General features: G+C 47.3%; 1 protein-coding gene across 1 annotated transcript in view; it reads left to right on the forward strand.

Moving 5' to 3' along the window:
- Positions 1-26,484, forward strand: part of CCDC197 (coiled-coil domain containing 197) — a 255,640-nt gene that overhangs the window by 85,118 nt on the left and 144,038 nt on the right. Inside the window, exons 3-4 of the mRNA XM_069637979.1 lie at positions 12,447-12,623; positions 18,042-18,199. Coding sequence (XP_069494080.1) covers positions 12,447-12,623; positions 18,042-18,199 — 335 coding nt within the window. The remainder of the gene's footprint in view (positions 1-12,446; positions 12,624-18,041; positions 18,200-26,484) is intronic.

Below are 26,484 nucleotides of genomic sequence, written 5' to 3' on the forward strand. Positions count from 1 at the left end.
ACAGCACTTCACCAGCGTCCTCTTTCCTCCTGTCTTTCTGCAGTGCCTGGATCTCTTGTGCTGGTTCAACGCCACACCTGCTGCCACACTCGGCAGGGTTTGACACGGATGAGCTTGACAGGGCTGAGCTTGACACATTTGATAGTCCTTGGTTACCTTTTATACCTTGTATCCAGTTCCTCCCATACAGATGGTAAAAGTCCCTTGTCTCTGTTGATAAATACGCATTATGCCTCCTCTGGGCCAACTTGTACCAGTACTAGCACAGTCAATGACCTTCATGTCTCCTGTACTCTTCCTCTTACTAGTACTTATGGTTTTAGCTTTATCTCCTTTGTTACAATAATACACAGGTTTACTTTCAATAAAATGGTTCTGAACATTGGGGAGGGCTAGGGAATGTTGGGGAGTGACAATATTCAATGGGTCTTACCCAAGGTGATTGTCCTTGTCCCCAGAGAGGAAGCCCCTCCCTATGAGGTCCTCCGGCATTGAACCAACCATAGGGGGGGAACTACTGGGTAGCGACCACACCTCACTAGCCTCATGGAAAAGGGCTCCTCCTTGGGGAGAAGTGACGACACCTTTTTGATTCGTCACATCTCTGGCTCAAATTAGCCTTCTAACCATGGATCAAGCAGAGGGACATGGGAAGAGATATTAGTTTTAGGAAAGACTACTGGTGAGTTCTGAAAACCAGAGTATCATGGCTGAGATACCAATGAGGAGTCACTAGGAATAGGGGCTTGCGATCCCTCAATCGGGCGCTGGAAAGTGGTGGGCGTCTGAACGAGGGGAAGCTGCGAGACGTGAGCAGCCCCGGTAGGAAACTGCACGGTCCGAGGGAGTTTGAAAGAGCCCGAATCACCTAGCCGGAGCAGGAATACACTGTGCCAAAACCTCCCACTGATGACTTTGAGGAGTGGGCTGCAGCGAGTGAAGATAGGACCGATCCAGCAGGCGGAACGAGCAAAGTCGGGCAGGCGCCCGGATCACGATAAGGGAGGGGAGAGAACCTGCCGTTCTGGACAGATGCTGCAATTGAAACTGAAATTAAGAGGGTCTGGTCCCTGCGAGGAGAAACTCAGCCACGGGCGAACGGAAAAGTGACACCCGACGAGCTACAGAAACGAAGCATGAGGGAGTTACCAGTTGATATATGTGTAGCAGTGCCCGCGGCGGGAGGCAGGCACGGGATCCTCCAATCAACGGAAAAGGCTGCACACAAGTGGACACATACACGAATGAGGTCCCGAGGTCCGCGAAGAAACAAACACAAAAGAAAGCTGGTATGTGTGGGCAATAATTAAATCGAGTCTTGAGACTACCCTAGATTGTGCATACAGCACCGGGCTGCAGGGCTCCCCTGGGAAGATCCCGGGAAGGTTGTGAAACCAGAGCCAGTATGGAGGAATCACAGGCACATAGGCACACGAACAGTGAGGCCGAGGCGATAACCAGGACCTCACACAGGGGCAGACCGGGCTCGACACTTAGAGAGACCTCAAGGGAAAAGAGAAACGGAGAGCACAGGTCTCCAAACTGCGACCAGGGAGTTCCAGATGCTGAAAAAGCAAGCCTTCATCCAGCGAGCTAGGGTACGCAAGGTGACATCGAGAGCCCCCACGGGGCTATAGACATTAAAGACACGAGAGGAAGGAGGAAGAACTGGGAGCGTCGGGCTCCTGAACGGGACACACCACAGGAAGTAGGACCACACCTGACAGGAAGTGGAGAAAAGGCAGCAATAAAGAAGGGCTAGATCCTCAGGGCGGAGGGTGAAGGCCGGGAAGTAGCACCGATCAACCCGTAAGGCGCCGCGCCCCCAGCATCGGTGCATGGACATTACTTCATACTACGCTCACTGGGAAGAAGGGCCACAACTGATACGTGGGCAGGAGCCCAGAAGCTGCAAACTTGCGCCCACAGAGAGCCTGTCGACGTCCACGGATCCCACTACACCCATAGGAGACCCGGGCCTAAACCCACTGGACCAAAGGTGAGCCACCCCCTGAGTACTAACCCCCTCCCCTCCGGCGCCGTACTTCCTCCTGGAACTCATTTATCTGGCGATCCCGAGCAGATAGGGGCCATAAAGGGGACGCCAACACGCTAAAAGCCAGGGGGCAGGGGCACGACCTAAACGACAAGAAGGGGAAGCGGCTGAGTGTGGCGGATACTTATCCAACCCCAGCACTGGGACAACCGAAGATACACTGGGAAGGCAACTGACACACTTAGTACATGCAGTCCTCCTCCAGAGGGCTGCACAGAGACACTGCCCCGAGGCCACATGCATAGGGGAGAAGCCGGCAATCCACCCGAACTAGGTCTATGAGACTGGGACAGCAGATTCCCCTCAACATAGCGTCCCGTGGTGGAGCGGCCAAAAACAGGAGGACAGCCCCCAGTGAGGTGTGCGGCAGCGGGGCATCTCTTCCCCCCACCCCCTGTCATCTGGTCATTGCCTATATCCTGGTGGTCTATGAGCGGGGCCTATGCGCACCTAGCAGCCCAGCACCCGGCGCATGAAAAAACATGCAGCAAGCTGTCAGACAGGGGCGTGATGAGTGCCCAGAACTGCATTTTCTAGACCAAAGTGGTGCTGTGGCACCTACTGGAGGGCTGTGAGCCTGATCCTTGCCCAAGCTGCCTCTCGCAATAAGGGGTGACGCACCCCTACACCTGTATCGGAGCTCTGCCTCCCCCAGCCACGGGTCAGACCCTGGACTGCTGATTGGTCCTCTGAGCTAGCTGGGGACAGAAGGACTGCACACCCCCACGGCGAGACTTACAAACTATACCAACGTTCACACTATCCTTTTGACCTATAGGGGAACACATAACGGACAATCCGGTTTGAGCTTCTCACAAGAAAACACCCCCACTGCTCACGACCGAACGTAGTTCCGGGAGGCCTATCCCCCAGGCCCATCCACATGATCCTTGGGGTGAGGTCTGGAGTGGACGACACACGAAATACCCACGAGGCTAGATACGTGGGAGACAACAGTCCAATCGGCTTGAGGCTGGGGGGTACGACTCTATAGCCCGGCTGCTGCTCGAGACCGCCCGCCCTTCTTCCGGCGCCTGGGCCCCACGAGCTGCAAGCACAACGCTACGTGGAGGCACCAGTCGGACTGATACTATTCGTGCCCCCTTTGGCTCCCTTGAACGTTTCCTCTTTCACATGTACCGCCACCTACCTGCACTCCCCACCACTATTCTAGGACCAGCAATAGTCCCTAAGCGGGCCTATGGGACCAGCGGTAGATGCCCAGGGGCTGATTGCCTAGCAGAGAAGAGGGATCAGTAAACGCCAAGTGGTGACCAGAGTTGCCACACAAGAGAATTTACTCCAGATCTAATCCCAGTCCAGCCGACCATTGTTTCCCAGTGGGCGCCCGAACAGACCAACAACACTAGGCAATAAAAATCCCATAATACCCAACCACACAGAATATCGCTGGGAAACTCATACAGACGGAACCACCCTCAGCAGAAACCCATGAGAACAAGTGTCAGGAGGCCCACACAGAGTCTCAACGGTGAGAGAACCTGATGCCTGGGAACAAGGGGAAAACCACCCAACCGAGAACCAAAACACCGGCGAAAAATCAGTCTGCTAGAAAGCTGTGGAACACTACACAACATATTGCCCCCAGACCCCCCTGAATCAGGGAGAACCAACAATGCCTAACAACTCCACGCCCCAGGAAGACATGGCCATAAATAAGGACGAGCTACTTGACTGTCTCAGGGAAATCAGGATAATAAACGCGCTCCAGACCCAACTAGAAACGATGAAAGAAGAGGTGAAGACATCCCTGAAAGAGGTCCGACAAGAAATAGACTAACTCGGAGGCAGAGTAGACACACTAGAAAATTGTCTCTCACATATGGCAGAGGAGGCAAAGCAATAGAATGGCCTACTAGACCAAGTTGCCAGGGCCACAAATAATCTTGAGATCCAAACCGAAGAGTTGGAAAATCGCTCACGAAGATCCAACATCCGGGTCAAGGGCCTCCTAGAAACAATCCAGGATAAGGACCTACGAGACACCATGCAGCACTGCTTCAGCAGCATCCTGAACGACTCGTCCCTCCCACCCCCCCAGAGAGATTCGAATTTGACAGAATTCACAGAGTAGGCCCAAAAAGGAACGAGCCAGGAGCGAGACCCAGAGATGTTCTCATCGCTATGGCCTCCTATTGTCTGAAGGAAGACATTGTGAGAGCAGAACGTACCCACAAAGAACTAACAATCAATGGAGGGCGGATCCAACTATACCAAGACCTAGCGTTAGTCACCTTACATAAGAGGAAGCTTATGCAACCGATCACAAAAGCACTACAAGCCAAACAAATTGCATATAGATGGACATTCCCCTTTGGACTAACCTTCTCCTGGAAAGAGAAACAAAGGAGGATCAGTACATGCGAGGCAGGCCTCTCATTACTACAAATTGAGGGAGAACAAAGCCAAACCAAAACCAGCCCACAAAATAGCGCACCCAGCAGCCAAAACAACCAATGGGAATGGTCATCCGAAAGGAAAAGAAGGACTAGCAGAGAAAAGAAACTGGCAGGCCCCTTCAAATATCATGAGCGAGACACCCTGAAGAAGACGCTAAATAAAGAAGCGACTGGAGGAGAACGTGAGGAAACTCCTGACCACAGTAGGTGGGCCACTTCAAAATAGCCCAAAACAAGACACACTAAAAGACAGAAGCAACAAACATATCCCATACAATAATGGCAGATACACTGATCGTCTCATTAAATGTCCAAGGGCTGAACTCCCCCGGAAAACGCAGAGCGATTCTCAACAGGCTCGAGAAGATGCCTGCAAAGGTAGCAATCCTGCAAGAAACCCACCTCTTGAAAGCGGATGAAAAAAGGATGCGCACCATGATTAGCGATACCGAAGGGAGATACCTGGGAATCAAGGGAACGATGAAAGGGAAGACCTACACAATCCTGGCGATATACGCACCTAACGAAAGACAAGAACGATACATCAGACCTCCTACTGAAATTAGGGAGCTGGTGTGAAGACCAGACAATCGTAGGAGGGGATTTCAATTGCGTAATGGACCCTAGCCTCGACAAAACCCTGCCCCCTACAGCAGCCGACCAGAGAAACAGAAAGGCGTTAGGAAAGTTCCTCTGAGAGCTAGAAGTAATCGAGACCTGGTGCTTCTTCCAAGGAGACACAAGAGAATACACTCACTATTCTGCAGTACACAGAGGGTACTCCAGGATAGACATGATCCTGGTCTCAGCAACACTAATCCCCCCAAGTGACGAATGTGGAAATTGTGGCACAATACATTACAGACCATGCCCCAGGACTAGTCAGCCTGGAAACAGACGGAGAAAAAAGAAAACAACGCCCGCCGTGGAGATTCAACGACCTGATCCTGCGCGACGTGGAGCTCAGAACACACATGGAAGAAACTATAAATGCTTATTTTAGAGAGAACGACAACGGCGAGGTTGACTGGAAAACAGTCTAGGATGCGGGGAAGGCCGTAATCAGGGGAGAATTCATGGCCCAGGCAGGGGTATACTGTAGGGAGCGAGCTATACTATCCTGGAAGATGGAACTAGCTCTAAAAGACGCAGAGAAAAACTTCAAGTCCAGACAAACGCAGAAATCGTGCGAGAGCTAAAGAAAGTCTGTGCTCAACTGGAAGGTCACACCGCTGATACGGTAGCGCAGATGTTGCTTAACACCAAGCAATCCTATTATGTCCACGGAGGAAAGGCGAATAAATTCTTAGCGGCCAAATTAAACAAACAGAAAACCCGGAATTATATAGTTGCCCTAAGAAATGAAAAAGGCGATGTGATCAAAAAAGAGGAAGAAAAACTGCAGATAATGGTCCGATTCCACGAAAAACTCCTACAGGGAGAAAACCGAAATGCGAAGGACCAAAAATCCTATCTACTGGCTACTCATCTACCCCAAATCTCAGACAAGGACACAGTAATCCAGGGGAGACAATTCACAGCCCAAGAAATCAACAAAGCTATCTCTTCATTGCCAAGGAACAAGGCTCCGGGCCTAGACGGCTTCGGAAATGCGTACTACAAACATTTCGATCGCAACTACTGGGCTCCCTCACCTGACTCTTCAACTCAATCAGAGACACCGGATCAATCTCCCCTGATATGGCAAGATCCTCAACAATCCTGACGCTGAAACCAAACAAGGATCCCACCGAATGCTCTAGTTACCGCCCGATAGCACTCCTAAACACGGATGCAAAACTATATGCAAAGATATTAGCGAATAGGCTATCGCAGGTCCTCCCAGACATCATTCATGAGGATCAAGCAGGGTTTGTCAGGGGAAGACATACTTAAGATAACGTCAGAAGAGCCTGGACTGGGAATACCTGCAGATGGTCCTGGAGAAATTCGGGTGCGGGACACAATTCAGCAAGATGATCCTGGCAAACTTTCAACGCCCATCTACAACATTCCGGATAAACGGCCCCAACTCAGAACAAATGTAAATACGGAGAGGTACGCGTCAGGGCTGCTCCCTATCCCCACTAATATTTGCAATGGCTATGGAACCATTAGCAGCGCGATACAGGGAAGACCCTGATATAAAAGGAGTGCAAATCAAGGAGACCCCGCAGAAAATAGCATTATATGCTGATGATGTGATGGGCGACACTACGAATACATGACTGCCAGCCGTGGAGACACTGCAAGAATTTACCACTATATCCGGGTTTACAATCAACTAAAGTAAATCAAAAGCACTGAACATAACGGAGGACACAAACACAATAAACAGCATGAAGCAGGGATTCCCCCTGAAATGGGAGAAAAACACCCTAGAATACTTGGGAGTTCACCTGGCAAGGAAATTCGAGGACCTATACAGGATAAACATCCCCCCTCTTTGGAAACAATTAAAAGCGGACCTGCTGAGATGGGATAACCAGGAACTATCGTGGTTTGCCAGAATAGCAGCGGCAAAGATGACCCTTCTCCCCCGCCTACTATACGTGACCAGCTCAATACCTGCTGAGATCCCGCCACAGTTAATCGGAGAACTTCAAACGCAGTATATAGCTTCATATGGGCGAAAAAGATACCCAGAATACAGAGACGCATACTGACCCGTCCCCCACTCCTGGGAGGCCTCAGAGTCCCAGATCTGGGCAGATACATCATGGCAGCACACTTGGCCCCCATACTCAAGTGGGCTAAACCAGCTGACACCAAAGGATGAAGAGGCATAGAACAAGCATCCACACAGATCCCGATAACAGCGCTCCTGGCACTGAACCCAAAGGCCCGCGAAGCAGAAGGAAAATTACTAGGAGCCACTAAAACAGCCCTGAGAAACTGGGACAGAGCCATGCAAATGAAAAAGATTAAACGAGGGTTGGGCCCACTATCCCCAATAGCACATAACATCGACTTCACCCCAGGCCTGAAGAGGACATTTTGGGAGGGATGGAAGGGCGCAGACACCCTGACACTGCAGGACATGTACCAAAATGGTAACCCAATCCCTTTCTTAGAACGCAAAAAGAAATTTGATCTGGGGGAAAATGAAAGGTTCAGATACATGCAAGTACGACATTGGATCTCCCACCCGTCAGTGAAAAGGGCGGGAACAAGAGCCCCAACAGACTTGGAACTAACAATGCAAGAGGGGGAACCAAAGAGGGGGATATCAAGAATCTACAGACTGCTCGATGGGGCACAACCAACGGACAACCTGATATATAAAGAGAACTGGGAAAAAGATGTAGGAGAGTCGATAACGGAAAGAGAGTGGGACCAGATATGGACAAGAGCCCATAGATCCTCCAAATGTACAGCAATTAAAGAAGCTGCATATAAATTATGCTACAGATGGTATATGTCCCCCCACACATTACACAAAATAAACCCAGAGCATCCCCCAAACTGCTGGAGAGAATGTGGAGGGAGAGGGGATCTATTTCACATGTGGTGGTCATGCCCCAAGGCAATCTCCTATTGGAAGGAGATACTGGGCCACATCAAAGACATTACGGGCAGAGACTTACCGCTCTCACCTAAGGTGATCCTGTTGGGAGTGGAGGCAGAGGGTTTATATGCAGCATCGGGACACATGGCTACCCTAATAAGACACTTACTATCAGCAGCACGAATGACATTGGCACAACGGTGGAAAACACTAGAGGGCCCGACGTCACCATGGTGGTGGGTGAACATCTGGGAAGTAATGGCAATGGAGAAGGTAACGGCCATAAGAACAGAGATGGTTTATAGTCATAATGTAGAAAAAAAAATGTCGACTTACAAAAATGTAGAAAAAAAAAATGTAGGAAACAATAATGTCGAAAACCTATACATATAATGAAAAGAGTCAATTTTTAGAAAAAAAAATGTCGAAAAAAAATGTCAATTAGCATTATCAATAAATAAATAAACAAGAAGAGTATCATTTACTAGGGGCGGGTCCACCCAACACCCCCGGGCCACCCCCCCACTACCCACCCCACCACCCTCTCACCCCTCATACTCAACACATTTTAATTATAGATATATTTATTTATAAATAAACAAGAAGAGTATCATTTACTAGGGGGGGGTCCTCCCCAACACCCCTCACCCAACACCCCGCAGCCACCCCTCACCCCCCACCACCCTCTCACCCCTCATACTCAACACATTTTAATTATATATTTATTTATTTATTTCGAAAAATTCTAAAAAATGCAGAAAAAATTCGACATTATTGTTTTTCGACATTATTGTTTTCTAAAAAAAAATCGACATTTTGACTTTCTACATTATTGCATTCTACATTATGACTAACCACCACCAGAGATACTTGGCCATATGGTCCCCTTCTAGAGACTTTGTCGGAGACAGGGAAGCCCATTTCTGTAAACCACAGACCCTCCGAAATATATCGATCATCTAACAACCCAGAACAGGGGGGAGGGGAGAGAGGGGAGAGGGGAGAGAGAGACCCCCAGAAGGAGGCAGCAACGGACTTAAGAACCCAGTAGGGATGGCCATGGGGGGAGGGAAGACCTAGGGGGGCAAAAGGAAACAAAGTGGAAAACCCTGGAGATACAGGACAATTCATGTTTGAGAAACAGGAGTAAAAAGGACTATGTTGTAAGAACTGTTATGCTGCACTTACTAGGTTTGGAATACGGCATCTCCGAAGGGAAAATAAATCTGTTTAAAAAGGGAATAATGGAAAAGAAAAGGGGAGGGGAGTAATGGTTTAATTGTTATACTCAAGAACTTACATAAGAAAGAAAGAAATGAACTCTGACTATAAGAAGAATGCTTAGGATACTGCCCTGGTTTCTTAAGCATGCCTGTAACCTATGTTCTTGAGAAGAAAATAGAAAATAAAGTTTATAAAGGAATAGGGGCTTGCATTCCTGCCTGACATGGAAGAATGCCCACAGGACCATAGAGAAAGGTGGAAAGACACATAAACCTTTGGGTAACCAAATGTGGAAGACATTTTCCACTGCTTCAGCTTTCAGATCGAAGGCTCAGCTGAACAGTCTCTGCCTTTGTTGATCAGACCCGTCATGTATTTGTTTTTAAAGTTAATCAGCGCACCCACAAAAGTTTATTGGTAATTTCCTCTAACCTCTTTAACCTGGTGCCACCAAGGTGATGAAGCATTGGCGCATGTGTCTTGTTAGACTTTTCATTCGGAAGGAACCTATGCAAAGGGCCCGTTCAAATGAAGAGTTCCATTGACCCACGACCAATGCCCTCTAAGGGGACAGTCAACGCTCCCAGTCTCTTCTGTTAGGAGCCTACAGTGCAGCTCTTTTCTTGCTTCCTCCACTAGAGGCACTTCACTGGTTACGAGAGACCCCTAATAGGCTCCTATGTTCTGTAGGCTCCTGCAATGGCGCTTTTGGGAGATGGCTTGGGTGGAATAAAAGAGGAGACCAACAACCCCTTCTAAGGTGTACACTTCTTCCAAGCTTATTCGTGCTTGCGTTCCGTATCCACAGACACTTCTACAGCTATCCTTTTCACATCCTAATTGAGCGGGCTAGCCGGCTTTGGACATAGTCTGCAAGGTCACACATTCGATCCAGCCATGCTAGCCTTGTAATGGTAAGTAGGACAGAAAGGGCATCACGTTGGGTGTTTAGAGTGCTGGGAATGGTATTGGTGGGAGATAGCCAGATACCTGGGCTTGGACAGTAAACTAGGATCTTAGACATTGATGGGATTTAAGTATCATCCGTTCTATCTAGTCCGCCAACTGTTTATTACAGCACAACATACTCTCTTAAATCTCCAACTACTATAAAGTATTATAAAGTCTATTTCTGTAACTTGTCATTCTCAAGCCAATAGGACGCTGTAACTAGCTCATCTCCTCTACTGTAATTTTACCCCACTGATTTTAAGTGGGATCCGTTTAGAAACTGAACATCTATTTATGTGTCTACCTAATGGATGACTGCGGGTGCTCGACACACCCAAAGGCCGACCGACACAATGTTTTAAGGCGAAATGGTGACAACAAAAGCAAATGGATACGTTTTAAGAGTTTAGGTTAAGAAAACAGTAAGGGTTAGTGTTGAAAGGGAAGGTATTGTGCACAAACAGTAAGGGATACTGCTGAAGGATAAGGGCTAGACAAACAACAATGGGGATTGTTCAAAGGAAAGGGATAGTATGCAAACAGTAAGGGATAGTGTTAAAAAGAAAAACTGTTTTGTCAAGGAGAGAGAAGTATGAAGAAGGGGGGAGAGTGTGAGGGAAATGGGACAATGGGTGAGGAAGGCCCCTCTTAAGAAAGGTTCAACTACATGACCAATTCAATTGTAAAAAACAGAAAGGAGACCTTGTGGAGGTTGACTTTGTTGAGTCTTACTTAAGGTCATTTCACAAATGCATGTCGTCATTTGGTCATTAAGTATTTCATTGCCTCATTCCTATCGCCTTCTGCTACACCTGTTTTGCATCCCATGCTAACATGCTCAAAGTCTATGTTCCAAGACACAATATGCATACCAGCTAAGCCACCTACACTTGGCTATTAAAGACCTGCCGAACAGACATCAAACGTCATTACAGTACACCTCTACAACCAACTTACATACCACACCTCAAACCAATGCATTCTAGCCCCACAGGCACACAAGGCCCAGCCTCGGACATGAGTGCCTCAGCCTCTATGCTTCAGACACAGAACACCAAGAAACTGACCTGCAAGCAGAGCTTAGGTGGCTTCCCGTCAGCATACATCACCGAAATAGCAAAACACTACCTTGCATTCTCCCCTCTCTGTCAACTACATGACCCACCCAAACTCTTTCAGATCAGCCATAGCGCCTTGAGACCACAGAAATGGCAGCGAAGCACAGTATAAACCCTAACAGCATAACATAACACGACATCCGTTACCATATGATATCTGTCACAGGCCAGGCAACATTTTAGCAGCTCTCCTTGGGGCTATTGCTTTTCTATCTTGTACACTTCTATGGCTGCGGCCTTCAGACTGGCACAAAATCATTCATATGGTTGTTACAGGCCCTCCTTTTTTTCCGCAGGCTAAGCCTCTTCCTTCTCACCTGCCCCACCCCCCATACCCTGCTAATTCAGTGGCCCAGAATATTTTCTTTTCAAACGTGAAATAAAGTGGTGCAGGTGGCTGTGGATTGCTAAGGAGTGGGCTTTGTTTTGTTTCTTCTATATGCCACATTAAAGGGTTCAGTCCCATTCCCCAGAGTCACTCTACTCCAGGGGCCTGCAACCTGTGGCTCTCCACAATATTTGAACTACAACTACCACAATTCCCTCACCATTCACTATGCTGGTTAGGACTGATAGGATTTGTAGTACAAAACATCTGGAGAGCTAAAGGTTGCAGACCCCTGATGTAGTCGAATCAGATATCGCAGTAGCCCTAAACCTCCTACAAGATGTAAGGAAACATGTTTATTCCCTTGTGTCAAAATTAATGTTTGCTTTAAACAGTACCAATTTGATTGTATTTCTTGATTGGTCAAGCAAGGTGAGCAGGAACAGATATTTTATCATTCTGGCACTGTGTGCCAGTGGACCTGTGGCCTGGTGCAGTTTTTAATTTGTGACCATGGGTGTTCATTGTTTACTAAAATGCACCCCAATGTATTTCTTGATTCGCACCTCAGTGTGTTCATTGACTTGTAGCCCAGTGGGTTCATTGCCTTACAGCCTGAGTGTTCATGTATTCTAGTGTGTTATTTGGCTTGCAGTCCAGTGTATTTACGGTCACACATCCCAGTGTGGTCATTTAAATGGGGAGCAATGTGTCAATTTACTTGCAGCTCATTGTGCAAAGACTTATTGTGGTTGCCCAACTGCGGTTTGGTGCAATTTGTGTGTGTGTGTTTGTGGTCTGTATTGTTCATGAAGCTGATTATGTGATCTTTCATTCCAAGCCTGCCAGTACAATACTTGACACCAGTAAAAACACCCTGCAGAAGACCCTGGTGTTGAAGAAGGAGGTGGAGTTTGATGATGTCAGCGTGCAGTTCCTTGCCAAGCGTCAGGAGTTCAGAGAGCGCATGGAAATGGCCGAATTACGGAAGTCTGCCTTGGCCACAAAACAGCAGGATGTGAGTACATGTATGGGAGTACAAAAGAAGGGCACTTCCCATACAGGATCAGGGTTACCCAAAAAGTACATCCTGCTTGTGCACATCCAACCCACCCATCTATCTTGTAATAAGAAATGTATGTGCATTTGTTTGTATGCATTGATGGGCTATGTTTATTTAGGCAATGTACATTTTGAACGTTTGATTGGGTAACAAAGTGTATCTCATGGGGAAAATGTGGATACCCACTGCATGTGCCTTGACTGGGTAAAATCACTCAATAATATGTCACCTCAATTATATGCGAACAAATAAATAGGGACTCTACAGTCACAGCAATGAGAAGTGATAAAGATGTAGCTCACTATAGTCATGTCGACCCCACAGTGCCTCTTGTGATGAATCAAAGGAATTTGTCCCTTCTACCCCTGTGAGGCTACGCAACACCCTCCCTAGAGATTGAGACAAGTGGGACATTGCCAGCAGAGACTCCTCCTTACTGAACAAGGACTCACATTCCTGTGAGGAACTTCCTAAAGCAGAGCGCACTATGGCCTACATGGCATGCTCCCAAATAGCAGAAACTGCTAAACATCAAAACTGTGACAAAGAAACTCTTCAGAGATGCCATGATCTTATAGGAAAAGGATATGTCCCTTTTAAATTAGAATCCCCAATCCACTGGGACGAGGACGTTGATTAACGTCCACTCAATGAACCAGAGGACGAGGGGTGAAGAACACAGACGTAAACTAGAGGAAGCCCCAAGCTGTGCGACACCAGCAGGAAGCGGAAATCAGGAAACCTGCGAGATTCAAACTTGCTCAAGATTGTCAGACAAGATGTCAGAACTATGCTGAACCAGAAGCCTGATAAACCAGCAGGGCCAGATCCCATGAACAGGTGGTGGCGAGACTACAGAAGAGGATCTGTGCTGGATCGCGGTTCCACAGAAATTCACTAATACCGCCAACACTGTGGAACCACAGAGTGTCCGGTTACGCGTCCGAGCACCGGTACACCATGAAGAGACGAGAAACCACAAGGAGAAGAGAGACGCAAGGAAACAGATACCAATGAAGAAAAGGCGCTGGCGGTGCAGGACAAATGAGAAGGATTCAGAGGAACCTGACTCCAGAAGCTGTTCTCCTTCAAAATCGAAAGTAACCCAGAGGACGGGGGGTAAGGCTGCGTACCAACCAACTCCAGATACTTGCTGTCACAGGCCCACGATTGGGGGTTACATTGGAACAGAGGACATGTCTTATCTGTGGGAGAGCAGATCTCATGGAATCATCTACACATGTCCTTACCCAATGCCCCAACATAGGGCCGGTGTACATGTGGATGCTTGGCAAATTGGTACATAAGTATGAGGCGATTATTGGGGAATCCTTTGTGGGATTATTGCTTAAATTCAGATACCATCTCGACCAGACTTGCATTGGTTAGAGTATGGTCCCACCTTAAGACGTTTCTCCCGGATCACAGAACCCATGAGCCTAAGCCTCTGTCATGAGTCTCTTCGAGGATTTATGGAATTCTGTGACCTCATTTGTTAGTACTTGGATATTAGTCCAGTTTGACTGTGTTTGTATCTGCAATTGTCTAAATATGCTGTTGGCCCCTGTATTATGAACGTTGGGACTCAGAGAAGTCCACTATATAGGGCATTGCCTTTCTCTTTGATACTGTGTATCTGGTATATTGAATATGAGTTCTTTGTTTTTCCATGTTTATACTCTCTGGATGATATATGTATATGAGTTATGAATGAACATGTATTTATGAGTTCTGTTTTGCCTTTGTTCTTGCTTATGTTGTATATGATTATGTATTATTATTATTATGCTATATTGTATTTCTATGTTTGTGTAAGTCCAATTTTTGGACTATATCACAATAACATTATTATTAATATGTATTGAGACGTGCACCTGTGCCTGATTAGGAGATTTCAGTTTGGCCAGATGCGCCTGATTAGGAGATTTCAGTTTGGTCAGATGCAAGCATAGTACAACACACCTGCAGAATCGCCAGTGTCCTGCTCTGGCCTTCAGACTCATGGTTAAAAGGAGCCCAGTGCGGGAGGGGAGGGTGAAGGCACCATGAGTCAGATACAGACAACAGGTTCAAGTCTCTCAGCAAAGTTTTATTTTAAGTTAAAAAGGTCGGGTGGATGAATGCCTAACTTGCCCTATGCTAAGGTGGAATTTCCCTACCTAAAGAAAACAGGATAGTTTATGTCAAGACGTCCAAAATAAAACACAGTCTGTGTCCAAAACCTATACTTGCCCTCACAACTAACTCCATACAATGTGTAGGTATGTCAGCATCAAAAATGAATAGTGTTCAAAGTAAAGTTCAGAGCCTGTTCTAGCTCCCAAGTTCAAAGTAGTTTATCAAATACAGGGGTTCCCTCCCCCTAGAGTTCAAATCCTCCAGCTTTTAAAACAACACTAGACTTGAATATCACAACAAGGTCTTTGCACAACACACGCTTCTTGAAAGGTGTTTTTAGTGTTTTTCCATTCAGGGTTACCCGGTCTAGGCGCAGTTGTCAGGCAACACAGTCCACCCATTACAGGTCATGCAACGTTACCCTTCCTTGATGGCTCTCCTTGGACTCCAGTCCACTGCTTCTCGTCAGCAGTCAGATTTGCCTCAGTCAAACGTGTCACACTCTTCTGACAATGTATTATGGCTGGTTAAAACACCTTGTGCTTGTTGCATTGCCTTATTTTTCCTTGGCTCTTGCCAATGCGTGTTTCCTTACAATCTATAGTTCCTTGCAATTGCTTGGCTGTGGTCAGTATTAGATCTCTCATATATTGCATTCAACTCATTGTGCTTTCTTGGCTTTGGTAGCACTTGTTTCACTTGGTGAAGTTCATTATTTCCATTCAGTTCGCAACTATCCTTTCATTAAAGTTCACACTCTTTCTCTCTCTCTCCTTGCCCAAGCCCGAGAGGTCAATAGATGGCACAAAACATTTAAAATATGCTAGAATTTGAACTTCATTTGCTGCCAGAAGAATGATGAAAAGGCAAAAGACTGGGAGGTCACCAGAGCTGCCATCTAAGGAGAGTAACTTCTATAAATCAGATAACTGTTGCATGTACAGTCTTCTACTCTTGTTAACGCCATTTTATGTTTGTGTCTTATATGTGGTTTGTCTGATAATACACGTCACTAGACAGCTGTGGCCAGTTTTATGAAAAACAGCTTTGTGTTTTTAAACCGGTGGGAACTATAGAAAACAGCTTTTCTGAGCTTTTCAGGGGGCCCTCTACTCTGCTGTGTCTTTCAAATAAGCAGAGTGGAGCACAGAGTCCCAGCACACAGCTATTTATAGCTCATGAGATAATAAACAATCTGAGGTTATTTTCAGGCTGCACTAACAATGGAAACAATGCTGCTGCTCTGCCCATCTTTCAATACCTGCATCTCTTATTTTCAAGTGGCAGGTCGCCTGCAACTGCATGTCCTGTTTGCTTCGATTTCACTATGCGCTGCGGATTACCATGCAGCGCGCTTGCCCACATTTGCAAACTCAAAATGGTGTTGTGATACAATTCTCCGTTTAAAGGCTCTGCGCCAAAAGTTACTCAATTTGAATATCAATTGAGAACCAGGCAATGGCCAATGGAAGGAAATCATAAGCCTATCGTCCATATTAAATATTTTGAGAATTCTCACCAATCGGGGCATATAAAACAAACTGGCCAACACCGAAAGCAATGCCGGCCTGGTTTAGGAGACCAACCACTTGCTCAGGGGACCATAAGCCAATACTAAGAAAAGATTGGTGGGCCTGCTGTGGAACAGAGACTATGATATGGCAAGAGTATGCCAGATATACAATGAAAAGAGCTGGAGCAGTATTGTAGAAAGGAGCTAGGGAGAGGTCCCACTCAGAAATCTTGACACCAGAAGGAAGGCCTATAGGCGAGCTACTTTCTGGATTACGCTTGAGCAGAATATCGTCTGTCTGAAAAGGACCCTGAATGGGTCGGGAGATACCAATTACTGTCAAGAGTGCTGCACAGGGAGAAGCCTGAGAGAATTCAATGGTATGGAGAGACCTGAGAGAACCTTGAGAGAATCCAAGGACATGTAGGGATTTGGGAGAAGCCTTAGAGATTCCAAGGTTGTGGAGCGACCTTAGAGGAGCCTGAGAGAATCCAAGGTTGTGGAGAGACCTGAGAGCATCCTGAGAGAATCCAAGGTTATAAAGAGACCCGAGAGAAGCATGAGAGATTCAAAGGTCCTGGAGAGACCGGAGAGAAGCCTGAGACATTCAAAGGTCCTCGAGAGAGCAATGATAAGCCTTACAGAATCCAATGCTGTGTAGAGGCCCGGTGAATCTGTGCTGCTCAGAGATACTGCAGGAGACAGAACTGTGAGTAATCACAGTAGAGGACTGACTAGGAGACCATTTGGTTTATATAATAGTGGTGGATTTTAAAAGGATAGGTTTATGAAGATTTTTGCTAGCAAAACCTGGAGACTCTGGGAACTTTTTTGTTACAGTTTAGGGTTAGCCTGGAGGCTAAAAGAATTGTAAAGACTAAGATGGACTTTGTTGGACATCAGGTTGAACTTGCGTTATTAGAATAGTGTGTCACTGCGGGGACAGAGTCAGAAGAATAGATTTAAGAAATGTTATGTTGAACTATTTGATCACCCTAAAATGCACCAGAACTCCACTTTAAGTTACTCCATCAATAACACTGTTTTACTAAGGAGTTCCCTATAATTTCTTGAACCATCCCCTATTACCAGTAGGGGGTTATCAGCCTAAGAGCATATGAACCTTGAGGTAGAAGTTGTGTCAGTTCTCCAAATCCCTACATGGGGCAACAATATGCCCAGCACTGTCACAGGACCTGCACTACAGGTACCCTCTACAAATGCATCACACTTTTGTACTCTCCTTTGCACTAGGGAAAAGGCTAGTGCACAATTAAACTATGCTTGGCCGATCAGCCCCAATCTCCTCTCTGCAGTGAGAGCTCCTTTAGAGCCCATTGACAGCCCTGCTCTTCATCTTGCCTCAAAGCATCTAAAACAATTACATATATTTACAAAATGGAACAGAATTCCTGCCACCCCCACACCTCCTTCATACATATCTGCATGCAATTTTCACACAAGCTAAAAGCAGATGCATTCCATAAGAATCCATTGTAAATTCTTGCTGCCATGTGTATGTGGCACGTGAGATTTACACAATTTGTATCACGACATGCTAAACGGAGGTGTAATGTTGATTCTGCTAGCTTAATTTTGCACTTTGTGGTGCAATTTACCCTTTAAAGAAAATGACCCCCAAAGGATTTTGGGAGAATCCAGTCATTTATGCAGATGATGTGGGTGTGTGCGCCTTTTCTTGTTGATAGCCCTGATAAGAACGTGTAATTTCTTCTTGTCAGAACAGCGATAAAGTCCACAAATTTGAACAGTTTGTGAAGGACAACAATGCCAAGAGAAGAAACGCGATGCAGAAGTACCAGGTAGAAGTGAAGCAGAATGAAATCAAGAAGCGAGAGCTGGAGGAACTCACGGAGGAGTTGGAGGTACTCAAAGTCAGGTAGGAGCCCAATTCAAGACTGATCCTCAGGGGACTCTGTCCACAGCAGGGGTTTAGTGCTTTTTCCCTGTATGTAATTGTGCAAGGTCATTAGCATTGCAATGAGTAATGGCAATAAAAAAACCTGAGTGCTTACGTATAGAACGCCGCAAAGAAAAGCTGGAAGGCTTCGGGATCCAGTTCACGAAAGTGGGGGGAGAGGGGAGCGGGAGTGTGGCAATGGGGCCACACAGTGGGCGATGGGTTGGGGACACCCTCAGAGTGAGATTGGGGGGGCACTGACTTGCATGGGGTGGTCAGTCTTTTGTTTGTGGGGTTCAGACAGAAACTGCACGGAAACTGCTCTCCTGAACATCTGTGAAGATCTGCTCTCCAACCTTGACTCTTAACATTCCCTCTGCCCTCATCCTACTCGATCTCTCTTCTGCCTTCGACATGGTCAACCATACCACCCTGCTCAACCGTCTCTGTGATAACCTGGGAATCACTGATCAGGCTCTGGCCTGGCTCACCTCTTTCCCCTATGATCGACCCTCCCAGGTCCAAATGGGGTCCTTCTTATCATCTATCTTCCTCTCTGCCTGTGGTGTTCCCCTGGGGTCTAACCTCTCACCCTGGCTCTTCAGCCAATACCTGGCAACTCTCGGCCACTGCATTGCCATTTTCTGCTCAAATTTCCAGTGCTACGCTGATGACACTCAACTCATTTTCAGGCTGCCCTCGGCCACCTCCTCACCCTCTCTCATCTCTGATTGCCTAACTGCCATTCAAGATTGGTGTGCCACCAATGATTTTTGTCTGAATGCCAGCAAGACGGAGATCCTCCTCATTGGCACACCTTCACCATCCTTTCCCCATACTCTCTGGCTGGCCTCCCTTGGCTCTCCTCCTACCCCAACCTGCGAGGCTAGGAACCTTGGGGTCATCTTTGACTTCACACTTTCCTTCTCAGCCCACATCTCTGAGGTCTCTAAAAAGTCAAACCTCCTACTGCACCTCCTCAGAGGTACTCTGCCTTTCCTCTCCATCCCCCAGAAGCTCACTGTCTCCCAAGCTCTGGTTGTCTCTAGGTTGGACTATTGTAACAGCCTCTTTCTAAATCTATCTGCCTCTACTCTCCGCCCTCTGGAAATAATTCAGAACAGGACTGCGGGACTTGTCCTTGGCCTCAAGCCCTGGGATTGTATCTCTCCAGCTCTGAAATCTCTCCATTGGCTCCCAGTGGATGCAAGGATTAAATTGAAAACCCTCTGCATTGTCCACAAGGCTTTCTGGGGCCTGGGTCCAAAATGCCTTCAGCTATCCCTCCACAAATACCTCCCCTCTCAAGCTCTTCGCTCCTCTACCTCTAACTCCCTCAGGGTCGTTTTTCAAAGAAACGAGCTGGTGGTAGATCTCTGTCTTTGGCTGGGGCCTCCCTCTGGACAGCCTCCCTGTCACTCTAAAACTTGAGGAGAACCATGTCTGGTTCCGGAAGCACCTAAAGACCATCCTCTTTTCTTCTGCCTTCGCTCCCCCTCTCCCCTGCTGATCTGCTCTCTTGGCAACGTGCACCTGGCCACCCTCTGTCCCCTGGGCCCAGGTACCTGCTCACCGTGCCACCCGCCTGCACTGCCTCCTGGCCACCACTTGCACTGGGCACTGTATCTGTACCTATACAGTCCCCCCACCCACCCCATTTTCTTCTTTTTCTTCACTTATCAGACTTACCCAGTCTGCTGCCATAAACACAGCACTTGCCACTTGCTCGCTGCACTAGCACTCCTTATTGCCTCCATTATCTATTAATTTTAATTTATTATTATTTATCTGTTCTTTTTTGCTCTGCATTCTCCACTCTCCTGCTTCCATGCACTTTCCTCCCTTTACCCTTCCCATGCACTTGCGCGTTCTCAATGTCACTGGGCCTAGTAAGATCGTTGTTGTGTTCTCCCGTTTCCCCTCCCTTGCCTTGTTGCGCTCTGAAAGGCTTGTGTAGGAGCGCATTAAAATAAAATATATCATATCATATATCAGACCCTGAACCATAAAAACAATGTTTGATATGTATGAGTAATGTTATTTAAAGTTCCATTTTTTTTTATAAAGTCTGAAATGTAGTGAAAGATCAGTACAATTGACACCTTAGAAGTTATTGTATGAAGACATTATCAATGCATACTTAATTTGAATAGCTGTGTTGAAGTTGCACATTTTCTTTCTGTACAGATGTTAGCACTTTGGCCATTCCTAGAAGTATAGACTTAAATAAAAAGAACAAGGCTGCATAATGTTGATTAAAGACTAAAAGCTACAAAGACACAAACATTTGCAAACTGTAGAATTAATCGTAATGTTATATGCCCAGAAAATGTGATGCCAGTAACCAACGTATGTTCAATTCTGATGCATTGTTTTTTTATTGGCACCAAGGGGGATGTACCAGACAATCAGGTGGCTAGGAAAGCAGGCTTTACTACATGGAAAAGCCACAGGCCCATACAGGCTACAGGAACCTCTCCCCAGCAGCTTCCTTTTGCACTTGGTCCCCACACTACCCTTATGGGCCCCGATCCCGCAGCCCTTCCTCTCATCTCCACCTACCTCATGGTGCCTTTGACACCGTCAGCCATGTACCTTGACTTCTAGTCTCCTGGTCGCTTGCTGGCCCACGGTCTTGGTTAACACCTCCATAGACATGCAAATGACCACCTTCTGTAAGCGCATGGCAGCCATCTCTGTTTGCAATTTTTGTAAGACAATTTGGTTCATACCATACACGCAAAACCAAATTCCCTAATGAAAATGTCATTAGCACCTCAGTCCATATGCCCAGGGTGCTAATAGCTATATTCACCACAGTGGGGTTTTTACCAGCTGGCAACTGCTCAGGGTCTGTGTTTAGGCCCCCAATTTGCTTGAGCCTCTCATTTGGGTCCAAAAGCCGTTATAGGTCTATAATGCCCCCCACTTTAGTATATATTGCTTAAATAATATCACTTAACAGAGCCCAAGGGAGGACTGTTGGAGGTGTTACGAGCCCCGAGGGGAGTTTAATGAGGTCTAAGGAATCATAACACCTCAGAGTATGGACAAGGAAGATTTTCCAGAATAACTTTGAGAAAAGTCTTTATTCTATTAAAGACACAGAGGCAAGCATTGTGTTTCTGTTCCTTTATCAGAGAAAGCCCAGCAGCAAGATTTAAGGCAAGCAAAAAACGTCCAGATATTCCTTAAACTTGCTTGATTGCTGAAATCTTTAAATAACCATTGTGAACAAACGTTGAAATCTGATGAGAAAAAACAAACTAAACTTAATTTCCCAACAGCCTCTGCCAGACCATCAGCTGTGGACACTGTAACAGGTGACCCCAATAACCAATTGTAACAAAGTTAGTTCTTTAGGAGCATGGAGCCCTCTTCTAGCCTCCTATTCGACGTTTCGAGACTCATGCCACTTCGTGCTCAAATCTGAACGAAATGCCTCCTCGATCTCCTACGTCGCCATTAGCCTCCGCTCTCCTCAGCTGGGCTTATCTGTCATCCCTGTCAAAGAAGCATCAGCTTTAGTGAGGAAATACCTTTAATCGTAAAAGCGCTATAAGAACAACATCAGGGTGGGGAATAATTCAGCATAACAAAACAGAACATTGTTGGCAAACCCTGGTTAAACCATAGCTTCTCTCACAGCATCCCAATCAATGCAGACCAAACCTTAATGCATTAAATTGACTCCCAATTTTTCAAGCAGGTGGGAATAATGTCACCTCTATGTCTTTAATAAAATCAAGACTTTTCTAAAAGTTATTCTGGAAAATCTTCATTCTATGTCAAGATCGGAGGCGAGCATTATGCTTGTCTAAAGCTAAATTACCACTAACAATGCAGGCTACTCAACAGGTTTGAGATAAAACTCTTTAAAGACTGACTCGCATGCCTAGTCTGCCATTCTCATGATATCTTCCAGTCTCACTCCTAGTTGAAAAGCCTTACAGGCCATGGCGCCTCTGACCAAGTGAGCTCCAAACTGAGATGTATCAAATCCCACTTTCGCGAGCATCCAATGCACCCACCGAGCAAGGGTCTGTGCTGTGACTGCTCTATGGGGTTTGCGCAAAGGCAGTCAACAACTGTCCCCTTCTATCCGTTTTGGAGGTGGGCCGTCATCTCTTCATATGCTTTCTAGCACTTCACCACACAGTTTAGGCTGGTCTCTGAACGCCGGGTATACAATCACTCTAGTGTTAAACTTAGTTTGCCTGGAAACGTGAATTACTACTACCTTCTGGTGAGTACACCCGCCCAGACAAATCCAGAGCTCTCGTGTTGGACATCCGCCTGCAAGATATCCGGCATAGCAAAGGTCGTGAGTTTGCCTGAGAGGGCCATGCACAACAGCTCTTCGTTGTCCGGCCAAGAAACGAACGGGTTTAGAATGCCTTTCACGTGCCACAGCCCGTCGTATCGGGCCAGCGATGGCGCTAACAGATGGACCTCTTCCAGCATGCAGCATACAAGAGGCGGTTCCCCTACCGGAAGACGCTCCACTAGGCCATGTCTGGCAGAAATCACTGAGCGGTAAGCGTTAACTGTCCTGTATGCCAGACCACGCTCCGTCAGCTCCGCTAGGAAGTTCAGCACCTCTACCAAAGAGGTCGGAACTGGATGGGAACCCTGTGCCATGCACGCACGGACCAGCATGTCTTGGATGCCCATGAGTTTGCGTACCTCTTTGAGGTGACTGGAGTCCAGCTGTCTTTGATGAGGCTGACTGCCTTGTTCGAAATGCTTGGGATTCTCAATCTCGACCTGAAATCCTCCAGGCTGCCAGAACCAGTGTCCCACTCAGGATGAGAGGACGCAGCTCTCCTTTCCGTCCCAATAGGGTTGGAAAATCTGATTAAAGTTTCAGAAGAGCTGGGTACCAGGCTTGAGAGGGCCAGATAGGGGTTATCAGAACCAGTTCTGCCTGCTCCTGATGGGCCTTTCGCCAGGGTCCTCGTGGTCATAGTGAACAGGGGAAAGTTGCAAGACACGCCTGCTCCCACGGCTGCAGAAACGCATCCACGTCTTTTGCTGCCATGTCCGGCCTCCAGCTTAAGAATACCAGCAGCTGAGCATTCAGCAGAGATGCAAAGTGGTCCCTGTCCAGAGGTCCCCACTTGTGTTGAAAGTGCAGAAAGACCTGCCTGTCTAGCTTCCAGTCGCTGAACTCTGACAGGTACCTCAAGTTCCCATCTGTGATCTCATTCGCCATACCTGGCAGGTATTCCGCTGTCACTGAAATCTGGTGTGTCAGGCAGAAGTGCCAAAAGTCTTTGGCCATCTCTGCCAGCAGTTTCGATCTAGTGCCCCCCCAGATGAGTGATATATCTGACTGCAGCTATATTGTCAATTTTTAGAAGTATACAGCAGCTCACTCTCTTTGGTGAAAAAGCAAACTGCGAAACATTCCAGTAGGAACTCCAGGCAGTTAATGTGGAGCTCTAGCTCTTGGGACAACCATTTCCCCACTGTGGATATTGGGCTGCACCTCCCCAGCCACTCTGACTGGCATCCGGTTCTATAATGACATCCAGAGCTTACCCTTAGCTCACCTGCCCATTCCAGGCTTCCATATGAGAAAGCTGCCAGTGCAGGTTCATTCTCGCCTTGGATGACAAAACTGGTTGCTGCCTATAAAAGAGACTGCTTCTCAAGTGCTGGCCGGTGAGCCTCTTAAGCTCCCGATATGGTCCGTGAAATATGGCTTGAATGGAAGAGGAGAGCAGGCCTATTACTCTGACCAGCTCCTGTAAAGATATTGTACTCTGCCGAAGCAACACGAGTATCTCTCTGCATGTCGAATGTATCTTGGCCATGGGGAGCCGCAGTAGGAATTCCTCTATCTACAATGAACCTGAGAAAATCTAGCTTTCGAGAGGGTGTCTGCTTTGACTTCTCCCAATGTATGAAGAACCCCAAGCTGTGTAGAAGTTCTATGGCCATCTGCAATTTTTGCCTGACCAGAGCCGCACTCCGGGACATCATTATTATATTGTCGAGTTAGATTGTCAGCCTGGCTCCTTTCTCCCGGGGGAAGGACACTACCAGCCGCATCAACTTGGTGAATGCCTAAGTCGCTGACTACATCCTGAAGGGCAATCTCGGGAAATCCCAGTCGAGCCCTCCCCACCATAATCACAAAAATCGCATATGCTATGGGCAAATCAGGACCGCTAGATACACATCCTTAAGATGCAGGCAGACCAGTCAATCGCTGGGAAGGAGGATGTCCGTGAGCTGAGCATGTGAATGCCCTCCATCTTGAAGTGCTGATAGAGGATACATTCGGTCAGGCCCTTTAAGTTTCTAACCGGTCTGACCTTTTCCTTCCTCCTTACTAAGAAGAGGGAGATGAAGAAACCTGCTTGTTCTCTTTGGACAACTGAATCTTACCTTTCTGTATCAGCTTGCATACTTCCGCGTCTAACGCCACCCTGTCTGCTGTTGACATGACCATGGGGGGTGGCCGTCACAATTCTGTGGGCTCTGTGAAGAAATCTATGCGAAACCCTCTCACTGTATCCCTGATCCACACATCGCCTGACAAGGCATTCCAAGCTTGCGCAAATCGCACTGTCCTGCCTCCTATAGGCACGTGAGGGGCCGGTGCTGCGCAACTCAGACCCACTGGTTGTCTGCGCTGGCTGTGTAGTTGTCCGACTCCAGCTGCGCCCTCTGGCTCTGCTCCTCGAGGGGAAGAATTTGTCTGTCCTCCGCTCCTGCTAATAGTTGCTTGTCGTGTGCCCTTGCTGGGACTCTCTGTCCAATGCGAAATGACCGGAGTTGTGGTGCCTGCCTCTTTCGGTAGAGGCAAAAACCTCAGATGAGAAGACCCTTCTCATTGAGGCTTGGGCCTTGTCTAGTGCTGTAAATGTGTTAGCTAATTTTGCCATCTCTTTGACAAACGAGTCACTGAACAAAAGGTTTTGTGCAGAGAGTCCTGACTCTGATGTGGACAGCTGCCCTAGCTTTGGGTCGATCTTGAGGAAAATACCTTTGCGCCGTTCAGTGGAAATGGCACAATCAGCGTTGCCTAACAGGCATACAACCCTTTGCGCCCACCCTGCCAAGGTAAGCGGGTCTATGCTTCACCTGTCTCAATCACTTCTTTATACATGTCTAATATTTTTGCCAGAGGGTGGGCCACGTCCAGTAACTTATTCTGGCATGACTTCCAGGCCCTATCTATCCCTTTTTTGGGATCCTGGATGTTTTGACCTAAAAAGATAATCATTCTGGCATCTAGTTCAGGCATCAGCACTACTCTGTCCTCGATCTCCAGCCTTAGGGCACTCCGCCTTGAGCCTGGCTCTCACTTCTTTATCAAGAGCCTTCCGGAGACTGATTTTAATGTGCTCGCCTGCCCATGAGGGTGAGATCAGTCAGAGGATCTGGGGTGGATTAGATCCTCTACGATGAATACCTGCTTGGATCCTTCCTTCATCACCTCCTGCAACGATGTGCAAGCTCACTGTTTCTCGCCGTGGTTGGCCTCCTTTGGGGCTTCTGGGGTTACTATCTGTGGACTCTCATCCTCTGCCACCTCTTCATCACTTGTCTGTTTTAACCACCTCCTGGCAAGCGGGTCTATAGCCGGAAGGATCTCCTTTCCTTTCCAGAAATGCCTTCTTGAGCCTTCCGAAAATGTCAAAGTGATAATTCGTATGGTTCTGGTTGGCTTGGGGGGTCAGTGAGGAGCCTTTCCTCTTACGAGCCGTAGTACATCCGCCTGTCAGTCTACTCTTTCTGTCAAGCGTGCCACTGGCCCACTAGCACTGGGGGTGACTCTCAGGTGCACTTGGATATCATCTAGATGCAGTTGGATAGGCACCAATATGTCTACTATCACCTTTTTGATAGTGTTCTCCACTGAAGAGCCCAAGACTCTTTTGAACCTGGCTGCCAAAGCCAGATCCTGCTCTGGGCAGGCTTCCTCATCCTCCGACCACTCCTGGTCCGGACGAGGCTCCCTCTGCGTCATGAGAATCCCTGCGCGGTGCTTATACCAATGATGAGCCTTGTTTATTTTATTATGGTTATTTTTTTTATTCTTGAGCTCACTCTTGAATACTTTCCGCTGTTTTTTTTTTCTTTCTTTTTTAAAAAATGTCTTTATGCATGTCTAATCGGTCCGGACCGCTCCACTTTCTCTGCTCATGCTGGATTGCATCCAGCTCTCGTCATTCAAATGGAGAAGCGGAAGCATGTCACTGTGTAACGCATGAGGGAATCGGGGTAGTTGAGGGAAGGACCAAGGAACC

Source organism: Ambystoma mexicanum, chromosome 14, assembly GCF_040938575.1.
Source record: "Ambystoma mexicanum isolate Mex_15411 chromosome 14, UKY_AmexF1_1, whole genome shotgun sequence".
Lineage (NCBI taxonomy): Eukaryota > Metazoa > Chordata > Amphibia > Caudata > Ambystomatidae > Ambystoma > Ambystoma mexicanum.